Source organism: Setaria viridis, chromosome 7 (assembly GCF_005286985.2).
Source record: "Setaria viridis chromosome 7, Setaria_viridis_v4.0, whole genome shotgun sequence".
In the NCBI taxonomy this organism is placed as follows: domain Eukaryota; kingdom Viridiplantae; phylum Streptophyta; class Magnoliopsida; order Poales; family Poaceae; genus Setaria; species Setaria viridis.
The window spans coordinates 217,848-243,131 of NC_048269.2; the positions used below are offsets into that span (position 1 = coordinate 217,848).

Below are 25,284 nucleotides of genomic sequence, written 5' to 3' on the forward strand. Positions count from 1 at the left end.
ATGCATACATGGTTGAATGATGATTTAAGGAAAAGCTACAGGTTCCCATGTTGTCAACCAACAGAGAAGCAGCCATGCCATACTACTTCCACATCTGTCTGTCATTTAGATCGCATCGGAGAAATACGCTCTCATTCTCATGCTGTATTTTGATTATTACAAGTTGTATAATCTCCTATCACAGATCGATTATGAACCACTCAGTTGTTGGTATATTAAAGAGAGCGAGCAACAGACATGTGTCACGAAGTTTACGCATTCAGATGTATGTGAAAAACCATAAGGATTGCATATAGGACAATAATACTCATATTGATGCAATATCCATGGAAAGGCACACAAATCTGAAGAAAATCCAAAGAAATGGCGTCGAAACCATTTGGATATGTTTCCTAAAACAATTGATGAAGGAAATAGGCATTTTTAATTTAACCGAAGAGAGTTGTGGCAACTGATAATTGGTAACTTTAATAAAGAAGGGAAATCAAATAAGCTCCGGCGCCATCAGGAGCAACTCCGGCCAGACCTCCTTGGACAGCTCGTAGAGCTTCTGGTCGCTGGATTTGTTGCCCGGGCCGCCCTTGTTGATGGCCGAGAGGAACTTGGTCTTGAGGCCGTGGAGCTTGCTGCTGATTTCTTCGCGGGTGACGTTCCGCCGGTTGAGAACGCCTTTGGCTTCCAGGGTGCGGAGGAGCTCGGACGGCAATGGCAGCCGGCCGGACTCGCGGAGGCCGGCGGCGAGCTCCATGAGGATGGTGCGCTCGTCGCCGAAGCCCCAGAGCTTGTAGGTCGGGCCCAGCCTCTTGCGCTTGCGCGCCGCTGCCAGCCGGTTGCTGTTGGTGTCACCGCCGCTGTCGTCGGATGACAGCGCGATGGGGCCGATGTTGGAGTCGACTGACGACGACGACGAGGAGGGCACGATGATGGTGGACTCCATCTCCATGGCCGCCGGCGGATGGAGTGAAGGGATTCGTGTGGAAGGGTGTAATCAGATTGCTTGATAATGCTGCTGGTCAGGAGTAGAATTTATAGGTGAAGGCAGGAAGCTAGCGCGGAATGCTAGCAGACGATATCAATCTCATCTCGTGATACCCGCCGGCGGGAATCCTGCGGCTGCTTAGCTTCCTAATTAACATATATACTCCTTGATTTGCATAGACCAGCGGGTCATCAGACTAACGCTCTACAGAAATCTCTACTCCTTATGCTCTCTATCTCTATCTCTTCTCTACTCCTAAAAAATCTCTTTTCCGCTCCGTTCCGCCGTCCGCAAGCACCCAGCGTCCTCCGCTGTTAACGCGTGACCCTCCGATGGAACCAACGCCGCGAGTCACCGAGGGCCGTCCGCTGCGCGTCCTCCGCTCCCGCGCTTCACGCCCAGCGCTAAGATCTTCCGCTTGCTCGCACTACGCCGCCGCCGCCGCCCGCAATCAAATAATCATCCTCACTCGCCCTGCTTCGCCGCCGCCGCCGCCACCAACCGCCGTCGTCCTCTCCTCGGCTCGGTCACCCTGCACCGCCGACGACGACCGCCCTCCTCCTCGGCACGGCCTCCCTGCACATCCGGCGCCGCCAGCCCGCCCTCCTCTCCTCGCCGGGGATACGGCGCCAACGAGCCAGGTTGTTCTGTATATTATTACAAACCAATTAGTTTCTGCATATTCCTTAGACTAGCACTTCCTTAGACTAGCAGTACTTGAACGCATTCCCTTTAGTTTTGGGAGGATTGGCCATCTGACTGCTCAATTCAGTGCTTTATTCAGGCCATCGTTGATCTGAAGAAGGGCGAACATCTCCTGAAGTGCGGCAAGAGAGGGAAGCCCAAATTCTGCGCCTTCCGGCTATCATCTGTGAGTAATTCTGGTGATACGCGGATACGCCCTTGCAGATCATGATTCTATTTTTTTTTCTTAATACATGATCTATATACCTGGGGGCGATAATTCTGAAGTTATAGGTACCTCGTGACACTTAAACGATTATGATAACATTCGATTTTTACCTACCCAGATCAATATTTTTTTTCTGCAGTCTATTCAGCTAGAACTATTGAACTAGATGTTTATTCCTTGTGCTCTTTGGAATTGTTGAAATGCCCTGTCACAGATAGACTGGCATGAGGTTCGAATAAGTTGGGTAGCAATTAATATATTATTCTGAACCAATTAGTTTCCGCATATTCCTTAGACTCGTAATTCCACTTGCTGAAATGTCACAGAACTGCATTTGAAGTTACTGCCACCATTCCAAGTTGCAATTATAGAGCAGTCACATTTAACTGTATTATCCACTAATAGCCATACAACTATTTAGATTTATTTCAGTTTCAGTCAGTTGGTTCAGTGAGCCTCCTTCAGACTTGCTATCCCTCCATCTGTAATGTGTTCTGGGCGGTGTGGCCATTGTCCCTACTTGTACTGTTGCATGTTTTTTTTTCATTCTGCCATGACTAATCAGAAGTGCTGCATCTTAAATTGTAATGCATGGGTTTGAATAATCAAGCTAGAAGAAGAGTAGTGAAAGACCTTGTTTCAGATATGCATCACCATTGCTACAATCTAAGAGACCAAGTTATAGTTCTCCATGAGATCAATTGTGTAGTATTCATTTTAAAGGAGTATTCATCTGTGATCATCATACTTCAGTGTTGGCAGAGGGGCACTGGGCACGTGAGCAGCTCATCCTCACCGGATAATATTTTTTTATATATTCAGTGTTATCATTTTTCTGTGGTCTGTGTCAACTTTCATCTTATAAGTCTTCATTCTATAGGTTTGTTCATTTTCAAGTATGTCGGTTTATTTTATTTTATTCTCATTATTTTTTAACTACAATGACCCTGTAGCTTCTCCAAGTCTTCCTGCATGGTGTTTTCTTCACCAAAAAGTTTTCTGAGGTTAATGTAAGTCTGTAACAAATTTCAGTTAACAGCAGCACATGGTTTTCTCAAGTATTACCGTCAACCCATCTTATCAGTTCTTTCTCAAGTATTGCCATCAACCCATCTTATCAGTTCTCCTTTTTACAGTTAGTTTATAATTGAATAATAAATTTGGAGGAAAGCAGCTAGAGAGGCTAGAACCTTGTCCCTCTGCAGACTGCAGGTCATTGAGGTTCGTCCAGTTTTAAGTTTCTGTTTCGAATAAGAGGTTTCTTTAGTTTTCAGTCATAATTTTTGTCCAGTGTTTAGTTACAGAAGGTATCATCTATGACAAACTATATGCTAGCTTTTTTTTCTTTAGTTAACACTTTTTATTTGTTAACACCTGAGATAAGAACTTTTTTTCCAATCCTATAGAGATGATACCTCAAGCAAACTATGCAGTGAAGCTACCTTTGGTTGTTTAAACAATTTATAATGGGAGATTGGGAAAGAATTTGTACAGTATTTGTAGTGTCAGTCTCTTTTATTTTCTATGCATGAAGGTTAAGCAATATGTTCTGTTTTTCTAGGATCTCTAGATTAAACTATGTTGTTATGCCTGCACTTGCTATCCATCCAATTAAAATCGGTAGCTGATCTTGTAGTGCCTACTGAATTCCTTTTTATTACCTTTTGATGATTGCCTTCCTCATCAGTTGTTTATAGCAATGGTATTAGTTTCTGAATATTTCTTAGACTAGCACTTCCTTAGACTAGCACTACTTGAACGCATTCCCTTTAGTTTTGGGAGGATTGGCCATCTGACTGCTCAATTCAGTGCTTTATTCAGGCCATCGTTGATCTGAAGAAGGGCGCACATCTCCTAAAGTGCGGCAAGAGAGGGAAGCCCAAATTCTGCGCCTTCACGCTATCATCTGTGAGTAATTCTGGTGATACGCGGATACACCCTTGCAGATCATGATTCTATTTTTTTTTCTTAAGCTCTGTGTCTGTTGTGGTTCTTGGACAGAAGACTGTACGCAGTTCATTTTGTAATGAAAAAGACATGTTCTCCATTATTCATTGCATACCACAACTATTCTAAGGATTTCATAATTTTGCAGATAAAATTTCTGCGACAGCGTTGCCCGGATAAGGAGTCCCAGTCCTTATCACTTATTTACAAAAATGGAGAGCGATCACTTGACTTGGTATTTGCATTGCAACATTTTAAGTCAGTTTGCTTTGTAAGCTTGTACTGTCCATTTTTCCTTACTGGCACCATATCTTTTGTAAACTATGACCAGATCTTTTCTTCTTACAATAGTTGTGCATGCACTTCTTTTCTTGGCTGTTTTTGCATGTCTTATCTTGGCACAAATTTAATTCTTCATATAGGTGCATCTTGATTTCAGTAACCTTTGTGACTGCTGGATGAGCTTATAGTGAATTTTGGATATTTAGCTATGATATTAACACCTACCACATTTGCTTGTTAGCTTACTTTCTTTTCCTTTTCAGACATTGTTGGCTAATTGGCAAGGTACGGGCCCCTCACAGATTCTGTAATCGCCCTGCAGGCCAACATTTTAGCAGGAGGGTCTACCAATTTTTTAACTGAAACAACAACTCATTGAAATGCCATTCTCTTGAAGTATAATGTGATTTTGTTTATCTTTTCTCAGTCAAATCATTCTGTGCATTTCAGGTGATTTTTTCAGTCAAATCATTCTCTGCATTAGAAGGTACTTACCCAAATCATGTCAGCTTTAGTGTGGACTCTTTATTGTTTCTATTTATTTTGGAAATTTTGAAAGCATGGTAGTGTGGTACTATAGTATGTATGAATTTCCAAGACAAACTATCTGGGGTTTATTTGCAAACTATTGCTGTAGCAAAAAATTATGGTTCATGCCTCCTTGTCAATGCAATTAAGGTCCTTGCCTCCTGGTCAATGCATTGCTCCATTATCTATGTGTTTTGGTAGTGATAAGAAATGGCACTCCAGAAAAACTAGAGTATGCAAATGAAAACTGTGTATAAAATTGAGCAATGCATTTTTCCTGTAGCCCATAGGCCATGAAAGCCTGTCATATTTCAGAACGAATGTTAGTTCTGTATCATGCTGAGTCTAAAAGCAAACATTCTTTAAGGTGGTAATAGCTAAAAATATTGAACATACATGCATAACCAAAGCATTGTGGATGTTAATCCAAAAACAGAGTTGCTCTTCATGTTCCATCTTTCTAGGGTCAATCTTCTCCAGCCATTTTATCAGCGTTCTGGGACACAAAGGGACCATCTGTAAAATATAAATCAAGTTCTTTAACAAGTTTGCCTCTTTTGGTGTTTGCAGTGGGGGCCTCATATTCTTATATGCCTCCAAAATACTACGGTACCTATTGTCAATTCAAATTTTAAGGTCAAACTATTAAATAATTTTGCCATAGGGCGGTATCAAAAAAGTTTTTGCCCATAGGACATTGAAGTGCTTCAGCTGTGTTAATTCTACTTTATCCAGGACATCCTATAACATTGCCTATAATATTGCTAGATTGTAAAAGAGGGCCGTGAATCAGTTTTTCTCTCCTATTAATATTCTCATTTGATCACATACAAGTTAAGTTGAATGCACATGTCCTGTCCTGTTTAATCCAATGTGTACTGCAATATATACTAACTGCATCATCTATCTGAATTGCTCTAATTTTGAGACAATTGTTCTGATTCAGGTTGCAGCCTAAGAGCCTCCTGATTTCCGCAGTTGAGTGCCTTGAATGTTTCTTCAGTAGCAGATTGTTATCTACGAAACACTGGCAGATTTAAGTTACAGGTCAGTGCTGATTTACCAATGTTTTGCCTTTGTTCCAAAATGCTGCAATAGAGGTAGCGCGTAGTCGGCAAATTCTGAATGTTCTGTTTCTGAACCACATACCCGAATGTTACAGATTATTGGTTGTGGACTGCCTTACAGATTAATATATGAATGCATTCCTCAGGCAAGAAAATAAACCTATTGATATAACCTGTACACTAACAAGTACATGCTATAGGTGGTTAACTGATCCAATCAAATTTTAAATTAAGAAATCCTATCAGTAATGTAAGACCTGCCAAGCTAGAGTAGGAATAGTTCCATGTATAATTTATCAGGCCTGTATCCCTATAGGTCTTCCCTGAAAGTTAGCAAAAACTAAATGAGATGCGGAAGCAAATTGTACACATCAATTTTTTGAAATCCGATTTTGCCTTTCATTTGGCTTGTGCAGGTACTATCGTGTTGGTGGAAGGGTCAAGGCGGTCTAGGGAACCTTTTAAAGAACTCACAAACATAACAATTCTAGGTGAGGATACAATTGGACATTTGGGTCGTGATGTACTATGGTCACTTATTATGTCATTTCAATATGATGAAGGTACGCAAACCCCGGATCATGTAGATCCTAATGAACGTGATAGAGAGGGTAAGAGGAGAAACATGGAACAAGGTGCCATTCAGCACATTCCAAACCATCGCCAAGGTACTATTGTGTTCTTCGTTTCACTCCACTTCTACATCGTTATTTTTTCATGACAAAATAATGAGACTAAATAGTTTATGTAGATGACAGTGTACACATGGAGGCAGATGAAAACGATAGCTGGCTCCATAGGGGAGATTTGGGAGAAAATAAAGACATACTTCATGTGGGGACAGGTGAATCAGGTGCGCCTACACACTTTTGTTGTTTTGGAAAAACATCATTGTTTCAGAAGGTGCTTTATTTTTATGATCTTTTAAATATGTAGACGTATATTTAATCAATGATGAGGCTACTTTTGGTGAGATGGAAGATTTATGCGATCAAAGTTGTATCAACCCTATATGTGAAGGAGGTAACCGTGTGCTGAATAATCATATGATCTGACTCTGATTTTAGGAATTTAAAGCTCTAAAACTTTTTTAGATATAAACGCTGCATTACGCATTGATGATGCTACTCTTGGTGACATGGGGGACGTTTGCGTTGAAAGTTATAGCAGTACTGTGGGTGGAGCAGGTAATCCCATGGTGGCTAATTATTTAGTGCTTCTTAATTATGACTGCTTCCTTTAATAGGTTTTTTAATGAAAACATCGCATTAATAAATAAGAGGCGGCGTGATACATATGCCAAATCAAATAGAGATCTTGCTATTCTTAATTGTTGCCATCTTAATGCACTAAACACATTAACCAAACATCAATGCAACTCGTTATTTAGGTGATGGATTAAATCCATGTTCTATGGATGATCATGACCTCTCACCTAACGAGCGTAGGCGTAGAAGGGATAGGGCACGGAGGGCGGCAATGTCTCCTGTGTAGAGGGCTGCAATAAATAAGAGGCGGCGAGATTCATATGCTGGAAAGAGATTATTTATGACGCCAGAAGAGAAGAAAGAGAAAACAAGATAGTCTAAGGGAGACTATAGAAAGAGGGCCAAAGAACAACAGGCAAGCAATTTGCATCCCGACTCTATCGCTATGCCAAGTCCTCACTTTACCCCAGAGTTGGTATTCCCTCTTCCTGATAAATCGCCATCAAGAATATCGGACGAGTTGGAAATCCCCCTTGTAAATGGCAGGCCTGTTTATATCCAGTCAGCTGTGGAGCAATCCCCTGGAGTCGTTACTCCTCAGCTGGTCCCTGCAAACCACACCATCCATAGCAAGCCTGTGTCTCCTGGAATTAGGAATTCAACCACACCATCCATAGCAAGCCTGTGTCTCTTGGAATTAGGAATTCACACCTAAACCGGCGTAATCAAATGTTTGAAGCAACAATTGGCAGAAATACCAAACGGTCTGCTAGTGAAAAATTCAATTATACGAGCCAGTCGACTCAAACATCTTGCGTCATGGACACCGGTAATTAGCTCACATCCTTGGCCCACCTTAGTATTCATATATTCTATTTTTATGAAATTTAAAGTTACCTACATCTATCCTACTTATATTCTATTACTAAAGGTGGCACCCAAACGGACGCTCGCGACTCCTATCCCTTCATTGCATCTAATGTATTTGGAACGGGTAAAAAGAAATTCACTTTGATTATTTGTTAATACCAGTTCTATGTTTCACCTGCAATTCATCTTTTGCAGAAAAAACTAGGCCTGCACCTAATGACGCTACAGGTACTCAGACACAACCATCTATTGTTGATGAGATGTATTTAATGCCTCCACATTTTAAAATTTTGGCGCGAAAATGGTATAAATTTTTGGCGGGAACGACATTTCTGGGGTGGGTAACGCCATCACTCCCCTTGGAAAATAGTTTGCAAGGGCCAGTCATGGCGTCACCCGCCCCTGAAGATACCATCTCTAGGGGCGGGTAATCAGCCCCTGGAAATACACTTCAAGGGGCAGATGATGGCATCACTCGCCCTGGAAACGGCTTTATAGGGGCGGACATGTTACCCGCTCGTGCAAACAGCTATTTGTAGCTGCGAAAACCAGGAAATGTTGTTTCAACCGCACAAATTGAATACTATTAGGTGGCAACTTGTAGATTGTTATGATGTCAATAATACTACAAGAGTAAAGGCACACCATGTCATGTAGAAATATGTATAGGCCGTTGCATATTTACAGCTGGCGTGAGAAAATAGATGACATCAAGTGATGTGATCAGGACAGAAGCCCAAAAAAAATTACTCATCAAACTCATCACGGAGTTCATCATTAGAATCAGAGAAAAATAGGTACTCGTCATCGTCGCCCCCTCCCATCTTGAACAAAATAGACACATTATTCAACCATAGCTCCCTGGCGAGCTGGTTCTCGCCGCCGAGGCTCACCCAAAAACCACACTGCCCATCTCCTCGCCACCCACGCGATCACAGCCCCCGTCGTCCACCTGACCCTCCTCCTCGCCCGCCTCCCGCTCTGCATTGCATCTTGCTAGGGATTGCTCCATGGCTGCAATTTAAATTGGGGGTGGGGATGCTTCTGGGAGCAGATCTCGCACGATTTGATGCAGCAAGAGGAAGGTGGAGATTGAGCGCCGATTTGGTCCGCGTTGAGGAGGACGAGCTCCATTAGGTTGGTGGATTTGGGGGAGGGGCGAGGGGTGCTGCGCAGAAGGGAAGATAAATTCATTCACGCTCGTGGGGAGATAGATGAAGGGGGGAGGGGGTATTTTGGTCTGTTTGTATGTAAAAGGTGGGTTGAGAACTCTATAAGTAGTTATAATTGGAACAAATTTTGAACCCTTAAACTAGTTATATATTGGGAAGGAGGGAGTACATTCCATACGCTTCGTGTATAAATTGAATTTAACCTTTAGTGAAACAATGCCTATGGGAGGAAAAAGCAATCAACCTCATCAACAGTACTGGTAAAGAATCCACACGTGTTACCAGCTGCCAATGTTTTCAAAACTAAAAAACTTATAATGATTGCACTACAAAGCACACTTAACTTTCACAAAACTATTACATAGCAGCCTATTTTTTGAAAACGTCTATCAAATAACAGTTGGTTTTGTCAACAAGCAATCAACCATGTTCTAAAATGTAGATTCGGTAGGCAAGTGACTCTGCGCATCCATAAAATGACCAAGCAATGAGCATGCACAAGAGGTACTTCAACTCCGGCTTCACTAATAAACCATGTCGATCAAAAGATGCTACATGCTCTAGGACAACAGATAGGAAGGAAATTCAATATGAAGCTTTACAGGTTCCTGTTAAACAGATCACCAGCTCAAATACATTATGCAAGTACAAATTTGAAATGCATCAGGATGGTACTGTTTCCTCATATAAGAACCAGCTCACCATGCTTGATGGTCAAATGAAAATTTGTAATTTGTCAAATGAAAACAGTTTCTGTGCATGTTAGCAGAAAAAAGGTTAGGCAGAATACCATTCCATTCAGATGGAGGATGCTAGTAGCACAGCCATCAGAATTCTTGTATCTCATTAGTCATTACTCACATCCATCAGATCTGTTATTTCATATTCTGAGAATGAGTAAATAATATTCAAATTATAAAAAGGATAGAGACTAAAAAAAGTAAAACAGCAAATACTAAAGGCATTCCATCGAGCATTCCCTACCAACTGGGTAATGTTGCAGGCTTGGACAATACGGATACTAAATCGCCTAGAAACCTCCAAAAGAGATTAATCCAGGAAATAGGCTACGGAAGGGTGATAATCAATCTAATAAAATTATGCTCTACCGTTGATCAATAGAAGATATAAACCAAAGATAGGACCCTATAGTTTATGGCAACTTATTCGGTTATTTCTGATTACCAAGATCAAACAACTTCATCTTCAACATAACCTCTATTCTCCGATACTGAGGAAAGTAGGAAACCAGTGGTTTGCAAGTTTGAATGGATAAAAAATAATTGGTTTTTAGAACCTGCAGTAATAACCAAATTTCTTAGTAGTCCCTATAAAGAAAATCATCAAATTTAGTACCTGTCTATCATTGTCTCAGTAATCCCTATAAACGAATCTTTCAAAAAAGTAATTCCTATAAGGTGAACAGTATAAAGCTCAGAATATATACCTTCAATCAGAACTTTTTCCCCTCATAGGATATCTCAAGACAACAATCATTTCTGGTTCATTTTGCCTCATAGGGCACCTACAACAACACAGCAATCATTGATGGTTCAAGTAATCATCCAATTGGCAGCAAATAGATGTTAATAGATCATTTTGCTTTCTGAAATCATATATAATATCCATATTATAGTCACCACTCACCAACTAAAAAGTTCTACAAATGGCTCAACAAGATGATATTTTCCCTTTGGTGGTGATGGTGGTGGTGGTGGTGTGTGTGTGTGTGGGGGGGGGGGGGGGGTTTAGGGATGTCAACGGGCACAAATTACCCGCGGGCAAAACCGGTAGGGTGAGGATACGGGTGCTATTTTGTGCCCACGGGTGCGGGTTTGAGTTTGTGCCCGCGGGCACAAAATTAGCTGGCATAAAAATATTTTACCCGTGCCCGCAAACCCGCGCCTGACATGTGGACCCCTTGTACAAGTATATAATCCATTTCTAGGGTTCCTCCTATCTATCCTTATCCTCCCGCAGTCCACCTCTCCGCCGCCCGCACCCCCACTCGGCGCCTCAGCCGCTCCCGCACCCCGCCGCTACCTCCCCATCAGCCGCCCTCGCTCCCCGTCACCACCTCTCCACCGCCCGCTGCCCCTCATCGCCGCGGGCACGGATGTGCCTGTGGGTAGACTGTGCCCGCGGGTGACGGGCGCGGGCACAAGTTCTTGCCCGTGACGGGCGGCGGGCACGAGTACAAGGTTTGCCTCGCGGGCGCGGGTTTGTAAGCCCTCTGCCTACAGGTAATGTGCCCATTGCCATCCATTTGGGGGGGGGGGGGGGGGGGGAGGGGCAGCATCTGTGAACAAGTATGTGGACAAATTAATTCAAAGAATGAAACATCTTTGAATAGAAAAGTGCATATTGCTTGTTCATCAGGTGCAGGTTCCATCCCCACCACAATAACTGGTGCCTTAAACTGTTAACATACAAATCAAACAACACAAAACAAAATGATGCTTCAAATGTGGCCAAAACTGTGACAAAAGAAAAAAATGTATCCAGAGAACAAGGTTTAACGTCTACATAGACGGAGAATAGTAAGATGGATACAATCACCTACATCAACAAAATTACCTGCTACAGATGGAGGCCCAAGACCACTGATAGTAACATGCGAAGGAAAAATTGTTATGGTTGGAGATGCATGAGCAATGGGGCCTATTTGCAATTTATGAACAATTAACAAGCAAATTGAAATGTGTCTCTAGTAATCATTGATCTCACCAGCCAGATAACACCAAAGCACTGGATCATTTGAGTATGCTCGTCGTTAACAAGCAGAGCTGAAGGTTGATAAGGCAATCTTCTTGCTGTTTTTTTTAAAATGCCATATATGGGTTTCATTTTTGCAAACTTACCCATGGATTATTTTACAACCAGACAACACCATTTCTTCTGGTGACACTAATTTGACAACCGAAATAATTTGACATCCCCTGTCCATTAATCAAAATTGTCATAGGTCTGAGAATTCACCTGGGAATTGAAACAACATCAAGTCATGTAGTAACTTCCTGAACTCGTAATAGACAAATACTGCTCTGGTCAGTCAAATCAGAGGGAGACAGGGACTATCAATTTGCTAAGGGATGAAAATTAAAATTCAGTGCATTTACCATCATTTCCAATGAACTACTTAGCCCAAAATTCCTCCAAACCGGACAATTGTATAGTATAAGATGTATATGTTTCATTTTAGTACAACATTTGAAAGTGTTTAAATTGTTTAATTTTGGTCTTTCCAAGAAAATATTCAGTTCCTAAAGAGGACACTAACAGAGTCATCAAATGTTTATGTTACCACTTGCATCCCTATTTACTAATTATTACGGCAGCACCTGATTATGTATGGCACACACTGCAAGCAAAGATCATTTGCACAAGCTTACAAAGGTATGTTGGGAACACAGATTGCTACTATGAAAAAGAGAAGCTGTGAATAGCTCTAAAAGCATTTGATTTGTTACAATACAAGAGCTAGATTGATGGAAACTTGTGGAGTAGCATCTTACTCTTTTGCCATTAGCACCAGAAGCAAATTGACAGTTGTCATGAGACCACTTGAGCCCACATTCCTGAAAAATGTGTGGAAACATGGCATTAGTAACATGAAGCTGCAGTAAATTTATGCAAATATGTACATGCATCAAAATTGCAATTTTGATATATATGATGTGATATATTATCTAGAGATAGGAACAGCTCACTTAAGGTTTATGGCAAAGTTTGCTAACTGCATGTCTCAGGCATAGAAATCATGCTGACAGAACTAAACTCAAAAACCAATACTGCCCTTTGAATAATATAATTGAATAACTCGGTGGCATAGAAACCAAAAATAAGGATCTGCTGAGTTCATTTATTGAACTTAATTCTTACTATGAGCTTCTATCCTAGCTCAACTCTTTCTGCTGGCCGTGCTACTCAATAAATATTCACTTGATTTAAAATTAAGGGCTGCTAACATCACAAAGACAAGCAAATTTAAAAATACCAATGATATTGACCAGCACATCTATACATACCAATCGAATATGAAGCCACATGCTCGCATCAAATACCAAGCAAATTATTTGTACGATCCTTTATTGTAGTTTTATTTCCGTAGCCAGGAGGGAGTAAAGAGTTTTTCAACAAACTGATTTACTGCAGCCAGGAATAACTTTCCATTACCTTATGAATGTGCTTAATTTGGTTTATCTGCAAAACAACATATATAAATCCTATTTACTCTTAGCTGACTTCAACTTAAGTGTACAAACATGTGAAGAACTAACAAAGCAAAGGGAAAGCTGGCCTATCCCATGTATCTGTTTTCTATATTTGCATACAAATTCTGCTCACGCCCAGTGATGCTTGCTTCAATTTTTTTCCATTCTAAATAAGTGCTAACAGGTACAAGCATCCTTGCCATACTGACGAAAAATATTTAACATGGTACAGATTTACATGTAAAGCTAGCCATTTAACTATGCACAAATGTCCATATATAATGATCAGGTTTGTAATGAGAATAATTATCAAATTTTATCTAAATTATCACATTATGGAGCACATACAAATTCAAAGAACATCCACATACCATCAACCTCACGTCTTCTCCCAAAGCTCCATTCCAGCATCAGTAGTGAGCAACTTGGAAAGGTCAGAGGATGGCGTTCACAACCATGTCAAGCTGGTAGAGTTCCTGCACCGATGGAAAGCTTGGTTAATCAATCACAGGACTTAGCAGGGGTATGTACCCTGATTTGGCATTATGTCAAAATAATCAGAACAAATCATATACAAAGAACAGTGACTTAGCAGGGGTATGTATCCTGATTTGGCATTATTGTTGGTAATTTTGAAACAGAAAAAGGCATTATCCACAGTGATATTAAAGAAGTAATATCAAAAAAATTGAGCAGTATTGTATAATGACTTGACAATCTTCAGGTAGGAATCAATACCTGTATGATGATTACACTGATTTCATTACTGAAATCCCTTGGCAAATCCCTCTGCATCTTTCTTTCCTTTTCTGCAAGCACATCCACAACAAAAGACCATGCTGTTGCTGCCCAGTGCCCAGAGCACATCCGGCCTCGCACAGGAACTTTCCTGCTGCTGGGAGAAATTAGGCCTCGCACAGGAAGAAGACAACATCAGAGTTAGCACGTATGGTGAATTGGTGGCAGTAGCTACCAATTTATGTGCTGCAAAGTCATTAGAACAAAGGATCTTCGGGGAAAAATTAAAATAAATAGTGCAACAGTTGAGAGCTGGATCTAAGAAATTACTGATATGAAATATAAGAAATTAACTACTGTTAAAAAGTCATCATACGTGTGTCCTAGCAAACAATGGAACACAGATATGGATAAGAGCATGAATAATTGAATGAAAAAAAAAACAATAGGGTAAAGTAACAGAATGGATTAGGGGCTGCCCGGATCTAGAATCTTAGCAAATATAGTGGCTTAAAATCGAAATTCTAAACAAACAAGTAACAAAATCATGTAGTCAAATGAATGGAACATGCAGAGGGCAGATAAAGAAATAGAATGCGGTGGTACTCACCTGCTCCAATTAGCAAAAGGGATCAGTAATTCCTTGCCACATATTCAGAGAGTTTCTATGAAAGTTCTTTGTATGCGCCTTCAGATGATGAGATGAAATCTTGCTAATATTTATCATAAAGAGAAGAAAATTCCTCCTCATTACACTTACGAAATTTCCTCCTTACTACTCTTCTCATTTTGTTGGTACTAGCAAAATTGTGTACGTTGCAATGGCATAATAAATAAAAATGTTACATGTGCATGCATAATTCATGTGAAAATGGTATCATAGAGGGGATACAAATGACAAGCATGTAGATAATTACTGAAATGTGTAAGTGAAATAAGACAAACAGTAAATCCCTAAGGCAGGGTGGATAAATAAACCAAAATTTATAGGCAAAGTAGTGGTGATGGTAAACAAACCATCATCAGCAACTCAAATGTTTTAAATAGTAGAGATAGAGATACTAAAAGAGAATGTGAGAAAATGGTTTGTTTTTTGCAGGCCACAGAAGGTTCCCTGCACTTCAGTATAGACACTATGTCCGGCACGTACCCAATTGATCATTATCTCTCACTACTGAAAGTTGGTGGCATGATGGTCCTTCTCAGCTTCCCTAGTGAAATCAAAGTGCAAGCTGCAAATCTGAATCTTAGTAATGTTTCTTTCACATATATTGCTGGCCAAATCTGGAAGGAAGAGGCAACAAAGGGAATTGAGATGCTTAACCTGATGTTTTACATGTGCATGGTGTCTATCAGGTAGCGTAACTGGTGGTACAAAGGATATCGAGGAGATGATCAACTTCTGGGCAGCAACAAAAATATACCCGGAGGTTGATATGATCAAACAACTATATCGATGTGGCCCTTCAGAGGCTTATCGACCAGGATGACAGATACCCCTTTGTAGTTGACAGAGAATCTTTTCAAGTACTGAAGTTATAGATTTAGATTTAGGGACACTGACAGGATGCATGGAGTAATAAGTGAACTCTTAAATGGAATACTGAAGACTGGAAGACATCTAGTACATTGCCGGTATGTCTCCTTTCTATTGTTGAGTATATTTGCTCCTGTACTTAAATATTGAAAAGTGCTGACTTTTTTGTAATTGCAAGAGTTAAACACCTATTGATACTTTGCCACAGAAATAGATAATCAAACAGAAATCTATTGGCCAGAAAGCAAAGAACTAGAAATTAAACACACCACATGATGAATAATCTCCTGGAGAGAAATCACCAGAGTTATTTCCAGCATTAGTGTGTGTGTGTGTGTGTGTGTGTGTGTGTATTGAAGTTGGATAAGAAGCAAAATTAGCTTTAGGACTACCAAGAATATAATCTCCTGCACACAGGAGAACACCTACTGTTGAGCTCTGGGTACTGACATTAAGAGTTTAGGTTTCAGACTTTTGATAAATAATATTAATTTCAATTCTGATATGATCGAAAATGGATTATTTTCTGCGCAAAGGCTTGTATTTTATATTCATTAATACCTTTAGCATCTGGTAAAACTTTCATCACCCGTGTTTGTTTTAAAGTGGCAAGAATGTCTAAGATAAATATAACCAGGATATTGGCATTTGAAATGCAATCCCAAATCGTGGCACACTTTTCTGGAAACGAAGATGGTTATATTCTACACATAAGCCTGCTTGATGACATAACAAGCAAGCTCTATGGCAGAAAGAAACTGAGACTGGAACGATCTAAATTCCAGAAACTGATTACTTCATTCTCATTGCAGCCACTTCATCCTATTGTGTGGCTCCTTTAAGCGGGCAATGAGATGCTTCACATTGAAACCCAATTGCTGTAAATGCTTGGCTTTTTTCATCAAACGTGCAATTTCAGAAGCATGTGTATCACATGATGTCTTAAGCACCTCCTTAGCCAAGTCAACTAGCAAAAACCATAGCCCAATGTAAGCTAGATCTCCTAGAGCTTCTTTGTTAACAAAACCTCTGTAATGTGGTTTCTGGGGAATGAGTTGAAAGAACACAGGATACTCCCTCATGGCTGCTTCAGCGTAAGGGTCATTGAAGCTTTTCTTCAGGTTTTCTCGCTTCCTTCCACTTAAATCATCTTCATCTGCACTTTCCTCCCATTGTGAGAGGAGCCCAGAGCAAACAAACTCTTCTAGTTCTAGGGCAAGTTGCATATCTTGATCTTTTGGATCAAGGTCACTCTGTTCGTCGTCATCATCCAGATTTATTACTTCACATTTATTCTCATGCTGTTCAAGAACAATGCATTCATCATCACTGTCAAGTAGTGCCAATTCATCAAATTTCTTAGAGTTAGAATTTGGATCTTCTTCAAGTACAGTGTACTTCTGACCTTCCAATTGCAACGGATTCCTTTCTGTGTTACTTCTGACTTTGCTTTTCTTCTTATTATTACCCCCATCTTCGGCAAATTTACCTCCTCTTTGTTTCATCTCCTTCTTCCGTTTCGCTGAAGTAGTTCTGCTGTTTTTATCACAAGCCCTAAGGCCAAGGACAATCACCTTTGTTTCGTTATCATGACTTCCCTGATCTATCTGCCCCAGCTGCTCTTCTCTGATGCAATTGTTGTGTTCTGTCCAGGTGGCTTCTGTAAATTGATCAAGTGCTGGCACCAGAGCACGTTTCTTATTTACATTCAGTTGCAACGAACTAGATCCATTTTCATGGCCTCGTACCACCAAGCAACCATATCGATCATCAACTTGATGCCTGTAGAACTGCCCACTGCTGCACCACGCAACGTAATCTTCACTCGGCATCCCATATCTACCGACACCTGGTATCCACATCTCAATTCCCTCAAAGTCAAACTCACCAACAATAGACACAGGAGCAGCCTGATCATAGCCAAACTGTCTCGCAACAAGGTGAGGATTGTACAGTACCGAATTTTCCATGTCATCACCATGAAACCCGGTCAACACTGTTTGGCTGATAACAGCAATGTAATCCAGCAACCACTCCGGCTTAGCTTTACCTCGACAGCTTACCAGAACAGTGTCGACCTCGAACCACTTGGGTCTCATCCAGTTCAGGGAGTTGTGACGATAGGGCCTCCAATCGAAACATCCTTCTTCCTGCAATATCTGTAGAGCCTCCTCGGGTATGGTGGTCCTCTTCCTCCGGGTCCAATACAATACCCGGACATTGGAGACAGGGAACTGCGGCGCCTTGAGCTGCGGTGGGCGCAGCCTCACGTAGCGCTCCCACAGCCACACCTGCAGCAGCCAGAGCGGCGCCCAGACATCAACACGGCCACTGACGCCATTGGTCGCAGCCGAGACAACAACCTTATCCATATCCGCATATAGATTCGCCACCATGGCGGGGCCAAGGGAGATGCGCTCGCCGAGACTAAGCCTCGCGGCAAGTGCCAAGGCAACCTCCGGCAGCTCGGCACCCCTCGGGCGCATCCGTGGCGTGACAAAGAAGGCGAGCCAGTATGCGAGGAAGCCGAGCCGGCGCAGGTCGTCGTCCTCGCCTGGGCGTATACCGCCGCCGTTGAACCACTCGAGCCACACCTCCAGCGACACGCGGCGCGCGGCGCTGGCGCAGGGGTGGAGCACCCTGATCTTCTCCCTCTCGACGACGAGGCGGGCGCGGAGGGCGTCCTCCTCCGGCGTGAGGGCCCGGTCGAGCGGCGCGCCCGCTGGGGTCAGGCCGGCAAGGACGAGCGCGTCCTCGAGGGTGAAGGTGGCCGGGCCCGCCGGCAGGCGGAACGTGTGGGTACCCGGGTCCCAGAACGAGAGCAGGGCGGAGAGGGCCGCGCGGTCGGGGGCGACGGCGGCGGTGGTGGCGGCGACGGCGTCGGAGATGGCGGACGAGGCGAGCGTGGGCGCAAACACGGGGTCGCGGAGGGCGGCGGCGACCCATGAGGACCAGCGCGGGCAGGCGGTGAGGTAGCGGAAGGAGAGCGTCGGGACGGAGTGCGGCGGCGAGGAGGGGGGCGGCGGCGGTGGGGTCGGGGTGCGTGGGGCGAGGGGGAGGGGGAGGTAATCGGGAGGGTCGGGATCGTGGAGGCGGTGGCCGGTGGAGGCTGGCATTTCTCGGTCGGTGGGTTGGGATGGCCTGCCGTGCCGGCGGCGGTTGGTAGGCAGATTGGGCGGGGAGTCGGGAGACGGAGGGAGGGAGGGACTGGGAGTGGGAAGGCGAGGGGTTTTGGGTGGGTCAAGCATGCCACGTCGATTTGCTCGTGCGCGCGCGTTTTTGCCGGGCGCGGCACCTTCCCCGCCAATTTCCCGCGCCATAAATTCGCCACGGCCGTCGCTGCGAGGTGATCTGTATTCAGTTCAGATAAAATTTCTTAGTTATAGAATGTTTACGATTTATTTAGGAGTTCAGTACAGCGTAGCTGAATAAGTTGGAAAAACAGAGGGCATGCCAAAACCTGAATTTTCGCCCTTCATATTCTGCTTGTTTCACTGTCAATGCAAGCCATGTTATTCTTTTTTTCATGGCATCTGCCCTGATCACATCACCTGATGTCACCTATTTTTTCACACATGCTGTAAATATGCAACAACCTATTCTCTACTATACGAAATGGTGTACCTTTACTCTTGTATTATTGACAACATTATAATAATCTACAAGTTGCCACCTAGTATTTCTGTGGGTTTGTTTCGTTTGCTGAGAGCGCTAATCCGATTACTGTTTGTATTTCTGAACGGGTCATCAAGCAGCAGAGAAGGCAGGTCATCCAATCCAAGATCATCGCTGGTCCATGGATGCAAATCAAGGAGTATAGTATATATTAATTAGGAAGCTAAGCAGCCGCAGGATTCCCGCCGGCGGGTATCACGAGATGAGATTGATATCGTCTGCTAGCATTCCGCGCTAGCTTCCTGCCTTCACCTATAAATTCTACTCCTGACCAGCAGCATTATCAAGCAATCTGATTACACCCTTCCACACGAATCCCTTCACTCCATCCGCCGGCGGCCATGGAGATGGAGTCCACCATCATCGTGCCCTCCTCCTCGTCGTCGTCAGTCGACTCCAACATCGGCCCCATCGCGCTGTCATCCGACGACAGCGGCGGTGACACCAACAGCAACCGGCTGGCAGCGGCGCGCAAGCGCAAGAGGCTGGGCCCGACCTACAAGCTCTGGGGCTTCGGCGACGAGCGCACCATCCTCATGGAGCTCGCCGCCGGCCTCCGCGAGTCCGGCCGGCTGCCATTGCCGTTCGAGCTCCTCCGCACCCTGGAAGCCAAAGGCGTTCTCAACCGGCGGAACGTCACCCGCGAAGAAATCAGCAGCAAGCTCCACGGCCTCAAGACCAAGTTCCTCTCGGCCATCAACAAGGGCGGCCCGGGCCACAAATCCCGCGACCAGAAGCTCTACGAGCTGTCCAAGGAGGTCTGGCCGGAGTTGCTCCTGAAGGCGCCGGAGCTTATTTGATTTCCCTTCTCTATTAAAGTTACCAATTATCAGTTGCCACAACTCTCTTCGGTTAAATTAAAAATGCCTATTTCCTTCATCAATTGTTCTAGGAAACATATTCAAATGGTTTCGACGCCATTTCTTTGGATTTTCTTCAGATTTGTGTGCCTTTCCATGGATGTTGCATCAATATGAGTATTATTGTCCTATATGCAATCCTTATGGTTTTTCACATACATCTGAATGCGTAAACTTAGTGACACGTACTTGTCTGTTGCTCTCTACAATATATCGACAGAGTGGTTCATAATCGATCTGTGATACGAGATTACAACTTGCAATAATCAAAATACAGCATGAGAATGAGAGCGTATTGTCCTATGTAATCTAAATGACAGACAGATGTGGGTGTAGTATGGCATGGCTGCCTCTCCGTTGGTTGACAACATGGGACCCTGTAGCTTTTTCCTTAAATCATCATTAAACCATGTATATATATAATGCTGGCCATGTATGTCATCATCCACTTGTCCCGCATAACCCCTATTGCTGGCGTCAACATTACAGAAACAATCTTCTAACCTGTTTCATTCAACAAGACGAACACGAAGAATCAGCGGTTTTCTGCATTTCACAGGAGCAGGAAAGGAAGAGCAAGAAAAATAGTCCTTAAATTTAAGCCTTCAGCGATGAGACTAGCACTTGATAGTCCTTCAATTTTAAGCAACATAGAATAAAAGGCATCTGCATGTTTTGTTACCTGCTCTAGAGTTAGGAACATTATCACATTCCACGACCCAATCCGACAAAAGTTTGCGATGAACCCCTTGTAGAAAGCACCAGGTCCCTGCAGCAAAGAATAATCAGTTGTGAAAATGCTCGATTGGTGATCATTTGCTGCAAAACATCTATATGATGCAACATATTCTAAATTAGCAGATAGAAAAAAACCACTCCACAACGACAATGCATCTGCACATCCAAAACTAGATCAGCGAGCTTCCACAGTGGGGGTCTCCCCTGCTGTATAGTTTTCAAAAAAGATCAGCGAGCTTAATTATCCTGGCTTAATTAGAAATTTTCTACCAGGTGAATCAGAAGGTTTTGTCAGCAATCAATAAAATTTACCAAATCACTAGTCCCAAAGACATAAGGTAAGGCATAGGAACTAAGGGTTCAAACAGAAGCCGTGTCCTCTGTTACAAAAGTCGCATGTGAAATTCGTGACTCGCTTCTGCCCTTGCTAAAACTTTGCCAAATCTCTAGTCCCAAAGACCATGGTCCGCATTGCAGTGTTTTACCCATGGATGAATTTCATACAATCTTTGCAAATTTAATTTATTTCTACCATTTTAGTTGCCAACGATGAATCAGAATACAACATTGCAAGTATCAGCAGGGGCACTAATGATGTTCACCCTTTGGAACTTCTCAAGAAACTTTTCAAGAACACCCTCCAATCCCTCAGTCAGAGTCATGCTGCCAATGGCAATCAGCATTGACTGCATAACTTCACTTACATGTTGCCAGCTTAAATCAGAAGGTTTTGTCAGCAATCAATAAAATTTACCTCCAAAATACTATATAGTCCAATAATACCAAGGGAAGCTTATATCAGAATAAGTAAATCAGCGAAAAAAAACTATCCCCAACCCAACTTCCATCAAACTGAATGAAATATAAATACCAGTAAACTAGACATGATTTCAACAGATTCTCTAAAAATATATTTACAAACAAAACCGTTTTAGATGAGCCAATACATAAGGTAAGGCTTAGGAATTAAGGGTCTCTATTACAAAAGTCACATTTGAAATTTGTGGCTCACTTCTGCCCTTGCTAAAACTTTGCTGAATCACTAGTCCCGAAGACCATGGCCCATCCCATAATGTAGCTGCATTAAATAGATGGCTCCCTACCCAATACCTAGTCAGTTTTCCTTGCTAAATTTTCAAGTGGGACTAACACTGGAGTGCAGGTTGAGTCACATAGAAATTGCAGCAGAAAATTGTGCAGTGTTTTACACTTGGATGAATTTCATACAATATTTACAAATATAATTTGCTTTATACCATTTTAGTTGCCAACAATGAATCAGAATATAACATTGCAACTATCATCAGGGGCACTAATGATGGTCACCCTTTGGAATTTCTCAACATACCTTTCAACATCACCCTCCAATCCGTCATGTCACTACACTTACATGTTGCCAAACTCTAGCATGCCAAATCCTAATCGATTTGATTTCGGACTTTAAAAGAGTCGTGCTAACACATGGCAGTATTCCTTGTTTTAGACTATGATTCAACTGAAAGAACATTTTCTGAACATTGCAATCCCAGGCTTCAACTATAAAGACCTGGCAATATTCTTTACAACAATTCACAGACTGAAATCTAATACTTTAAATGTAAATATTGCAGCATAAAATGAGTGGCTTATATTTATACTGTAGTGGCAGTCAATTCTGTTGTGGCCAGTAACAGATTGCTCAACTGAATCGATGGTCAAAGCTCTAGATATTGACATGGAAGACACTTAAAACTTCAAAGTGACAGGGGTTCAGGCCAGATGGATATTGACATGTTGGATGTATACAGGATGTATACACAATGGAAAGACCTCTTATGCTTGCTACAAGTACTAAAAGATCTGTGGTGCCCAAAAGTAATAGACCGAAGAAATTAACAGAAAAATCAGGGAAAGGATTTCATACATCATTCTTTAGTGTCTTCGCAAAACAATCAAGTGTACTTCTGTACGTTGAATCACCCATCATTCTTGATTTCACCTAAACAGAAATCGTGCAAGTTAAATTGGGAAAACACAAGGCATACATCCAAGCAGGGTTCAGAGGAGCTAAAGATATATTGCAACTGGGAACTCGGTAGTGTGCCAATCCAGAATTTGCTGAGCATACCACATCCACTGGAGAGCCAATGCAAACAGCAAAAAACCCAGCACCAAGTCCAGCTAAAAGATGGGTAAAAACGTTATCAGTAAACCCAGGAAGTTTTAGAAACATCTGCATGAACAGAACAAAGGAATGAACAATGATAATGAAAGACAATGCCCATCACAAGACAGAAGAGAGTCAACATGTACCTGTTTGAATTCGTCGTAGCTGGCCAACTCAGCAGCATTAATTATGGCATTGCGTGCAACATTTGGACCAAGGCCAGTCCACAAAGCTCCAATACCTTCCTGTAGATACGTAGAATTTAAGGAAGGATCATTACAGAAAAGAAATAACCATCTAAACTAAATGCCCATGATCGCCATGATTGTTGAAACAACCTGTCGGATTATAGTAGCATATGCATTAAGGGCTCCAGAATAGTTCCTCTTTACAGTGTTAGCCTTTCCATCAGCTTGCAATCTAACTTTGACAAGATCAGTTGGATTTGCCACAACAATTGCTATGACACCTGAGAATAGACAAAAAAGAAATAATCATTTAGCAAAATGTGCTTCTCCATATGATGTGAAAAAGGGAAGAAAGCATTCACTTGTGTACATGGTAAGCCTGACACTGACACAAATCAACAAAAGTCAGCCATTATTCGGAAATGGAAAGTAAATAAATATAAGTTATGGTTCACATGATTTATGCTTCACTGGAAAAGTAGTAAGATGTCATGTCATCATAATAACTGAGCAAGCGCTATGCGGAAATTAAGAGCTAAGATGGCCATGTTGCATTCTGAAAAAGAATTGAACTTGTCAGAGTTGAAGTAGAGTACCAACCAGTGGTGAGAGCAGCAAGAATCTTGCTTATTAAACTGACATCACCCACAGCAGTACCCCCGACGAAGAAAGCTTTGACCTGCAAGGGAAGAGAAGGGAAATTCGCTTTGTTATTGTGAGGAAGTCACTTTGAGTCAGAAGCAGGAGAGAAGGGCGTGAATGTGGGAGAAGTACAGACAGGCTCATACAAGCCGACGCGGAGGCCACCATAGAGGAACTGTCGGTGAAGGCCAGGGATGATTCCCTTCCAGAGTGCAGCCACCCCTTCGTCCCTGGCGATAGACAGGATTGTGGCCAGCGTTCCTCCAGCACTGGCAGCCCATCCTGCCCCTGTGGCTGCAGCAGCAGGTGGCAGTGACTGGGGTGCCTTCCTTTGCAGCTGAAGGCGCACTTTGGCTGTGTCCAAAGGAATGGTGCACACCTGATTATACCATTGGTAAATCAAATACAAATCGGAACCCAAATTATATCGGCTTATGTTATGGATCCATCGTCAACAGATGCATATATACTTGGGTTGAATGGACCAGAGCCAATTCGACGAAGAAACAAACTAGAATGCAAATACCTATGCTGGGTCCAGTAGCCCCAAACTAAGTCGCAGTATGGACAAAGACAGACAATACGACACTAGAAATCCTAAAAAAGAAAAAAAAATTCCTCTTCGGTCGATCCTTGCTACTACCATTGGTCACTACAGTCCTTGAATCAACAGCTACTTACTACTAGTGCAGTGGTGCTGTAGGGAGGGAATGGAGCCGCCCCAATTTGGCTGAATCCCACTCCGCCTCCCAGATGGATCACGGATGCGATGAGCGAGCTAGTAAGGCTAGGAAAGAAGAAAATGCGGGGGAGCGGCGGGCGGGTAGTACCTCAGCGAAGCAGGCGGCGAAGGCGCTGCTAAAGAAGACAGCGGCGAAGGCGGAGGCCGTCGCCATCCCCCACTCTCGCCGGCGGCGGCCGCTCCGATGGTGAGGTTTGGTCAGGGCCGAGAAGAATCCAGTACGCAATCAGTGCACTGCAGTGCGGCGGGGGTTGGTTGGCTTCTTTTTTTTTAGACCAGGGTTGGTTGGCTTCGTGGACCGCGGCGCACACACAAACTACTACTGCGCTGGAAGTAGTAGAGTAGAGTAGATCCCACTCCCACTCCCAGACTCCCAGAATGCTGTGCTGTGCACGTGCCAGATCCAGATCCAGAGCCAACACCAAAAAACTCCAAAAGGTCAAACGTTGGAATTGGAACACCAAATTTCAGACACGAATCGGGATGTGTTTCGCACGGGTCCTAAAAAGCTAAAAGTCGAGTCCAAAATTCTTTCTTTACTGCATCATTCAGACTGTCATTTCAGATTTTGTACGTGGTGTTCCTTGGATGTTACATTGAATGATTTTGTGGTAGATTGAGTGCCCGGTGCAGCAAACTAAGGCCTTATTTAGTTGCCCAAATTTAGGATACCAAAAATACTGTAGCAATACTGTAGCGTTTCGTTTGTATTTGTGAATTATTGTCCAAATATTGACTAATTAGGTTCAAAAGATTCGTCTCGCAAAATACAACAAAACTGTGCAATTAGTCTACATTCAGTACTCCATGCATGTACCACAAGTTTGATGTGATGGGA

At 42.8% G+C, this 25,284-nt stretch overlaps 3 protein-coding genes across 6 annotated transcripts; 1 reads left to right on the forward strand and 2 right to left on the reverse strand.

The window, feature by feature from the left end:
- The first annotated feature begins 1,011 nt into the window (after positions 1-1,011).
- Positions 1,012-20,121, forward strand: LOC117863433 (uncharacterized). Of its 4 annotated transcripts, none has more exons than XR_011898644.1 (18): positions 1,012-1,620; positions 1,752-1,850; positions 2,846-2,902; positions 3,029-3,113; positions 3,702-3,800; positions 3,988-4,074; positions 4,385-4,608; positions 5,596-5,696; positions 6,133-6,207; positions 6,280-6,384; positions 6,459-6,569; positions 6,653-6,739; positions 6,811-6,903; positions 7,856-7,918; positions 7,990-8,022; positions 15,018-15,168; positions 15,275-15,553; positions 19,211-20,121. XR_011898644.1 is itself a non-coding variant. In XM_072294835.1 (16 exons), exon 16 carries the CDS (start codon positions 19,472-19,474, stop codon positions 19,928-19,930), a length of 459 nt encoding a protein of 152 aa, XP_072150936.1. In that variant the 5' UTR covers positions 1,041-1,620; positions 1,752-1,850; positions 2,846-2,902; positions 3,029-3,113; positions 3,702-3,800; positions 3,988-4,074; positions 4,385-4,608; positions 5,596-5,696; positions 6,133-6,207; positions 6,280-6,384; positions 6,468-6,569; positions 6,653-6,739; positions 6,811-6,903; positions 15,018-15,168; positions 15,275-15,553; positions 19,211-19,471; the 3' UTR covers positions 19,931-20,121. The 4 variants fall into 4 exon arrangements, 2 of the variants coding, with proteins under 2 accessions (XP_072150936.1, XP_034603021.1); XR_011898645.1 differs by having other exon boundaries at positions 1,031-1,620; positions 6,468-6,569; XM_072294835.1 differs by lacking the exons at positions 7,856-7,918; positions 7,990-8,022 and having other exon boundaries at positions 1,041-1,620; positions 6,468-6,569.
- LOC117863431 (uncharacterized) lies at positions 15,961-18,643 on the reverse strand. The gene has a single exon (XM_034747127.2). The coding sequence runs from the start codon at positions 18,569-18,571 to the stop codon at positions 16,259-16,261; it is 2,313 nt and encodes a 770-aa protein (XP_034603018.1). The 5' UTR covers positions 18,572-18,643; the 3' UTR covers positions 15,961-16,258.
- Positions 20,094-24,761, reverse strand: LOC117863432 (mitochondrial uncoupling protein 1). Its single transcript, XM_034747129.2, has 9 exons — positions 24,535-24,761; positions 23,841-24,083; positions 23,663-23,741; positions 23,213-23,343; positions 23,021-23,119; positions 22,836-22,940; positions 22,632-22,706; positions 20,673-20,759; positions 20,094-20,494 (listed from the first exon to the last, which is right to left on the reverse strand). Exons 1-9 carry the CDS (start codon positions 24,598-24,600, stop codon positions 20,474-20,476), a joined length of 906 nt encoding a protein of 301 aa, XP_034603020.1. The 5' UTR covers positions 24,601-24,761; the 3' UTR covers positions 20,094-20,473.
- Between the last annotated feature and the right edge of the window lie 523 nt (positions 24,762-25,284).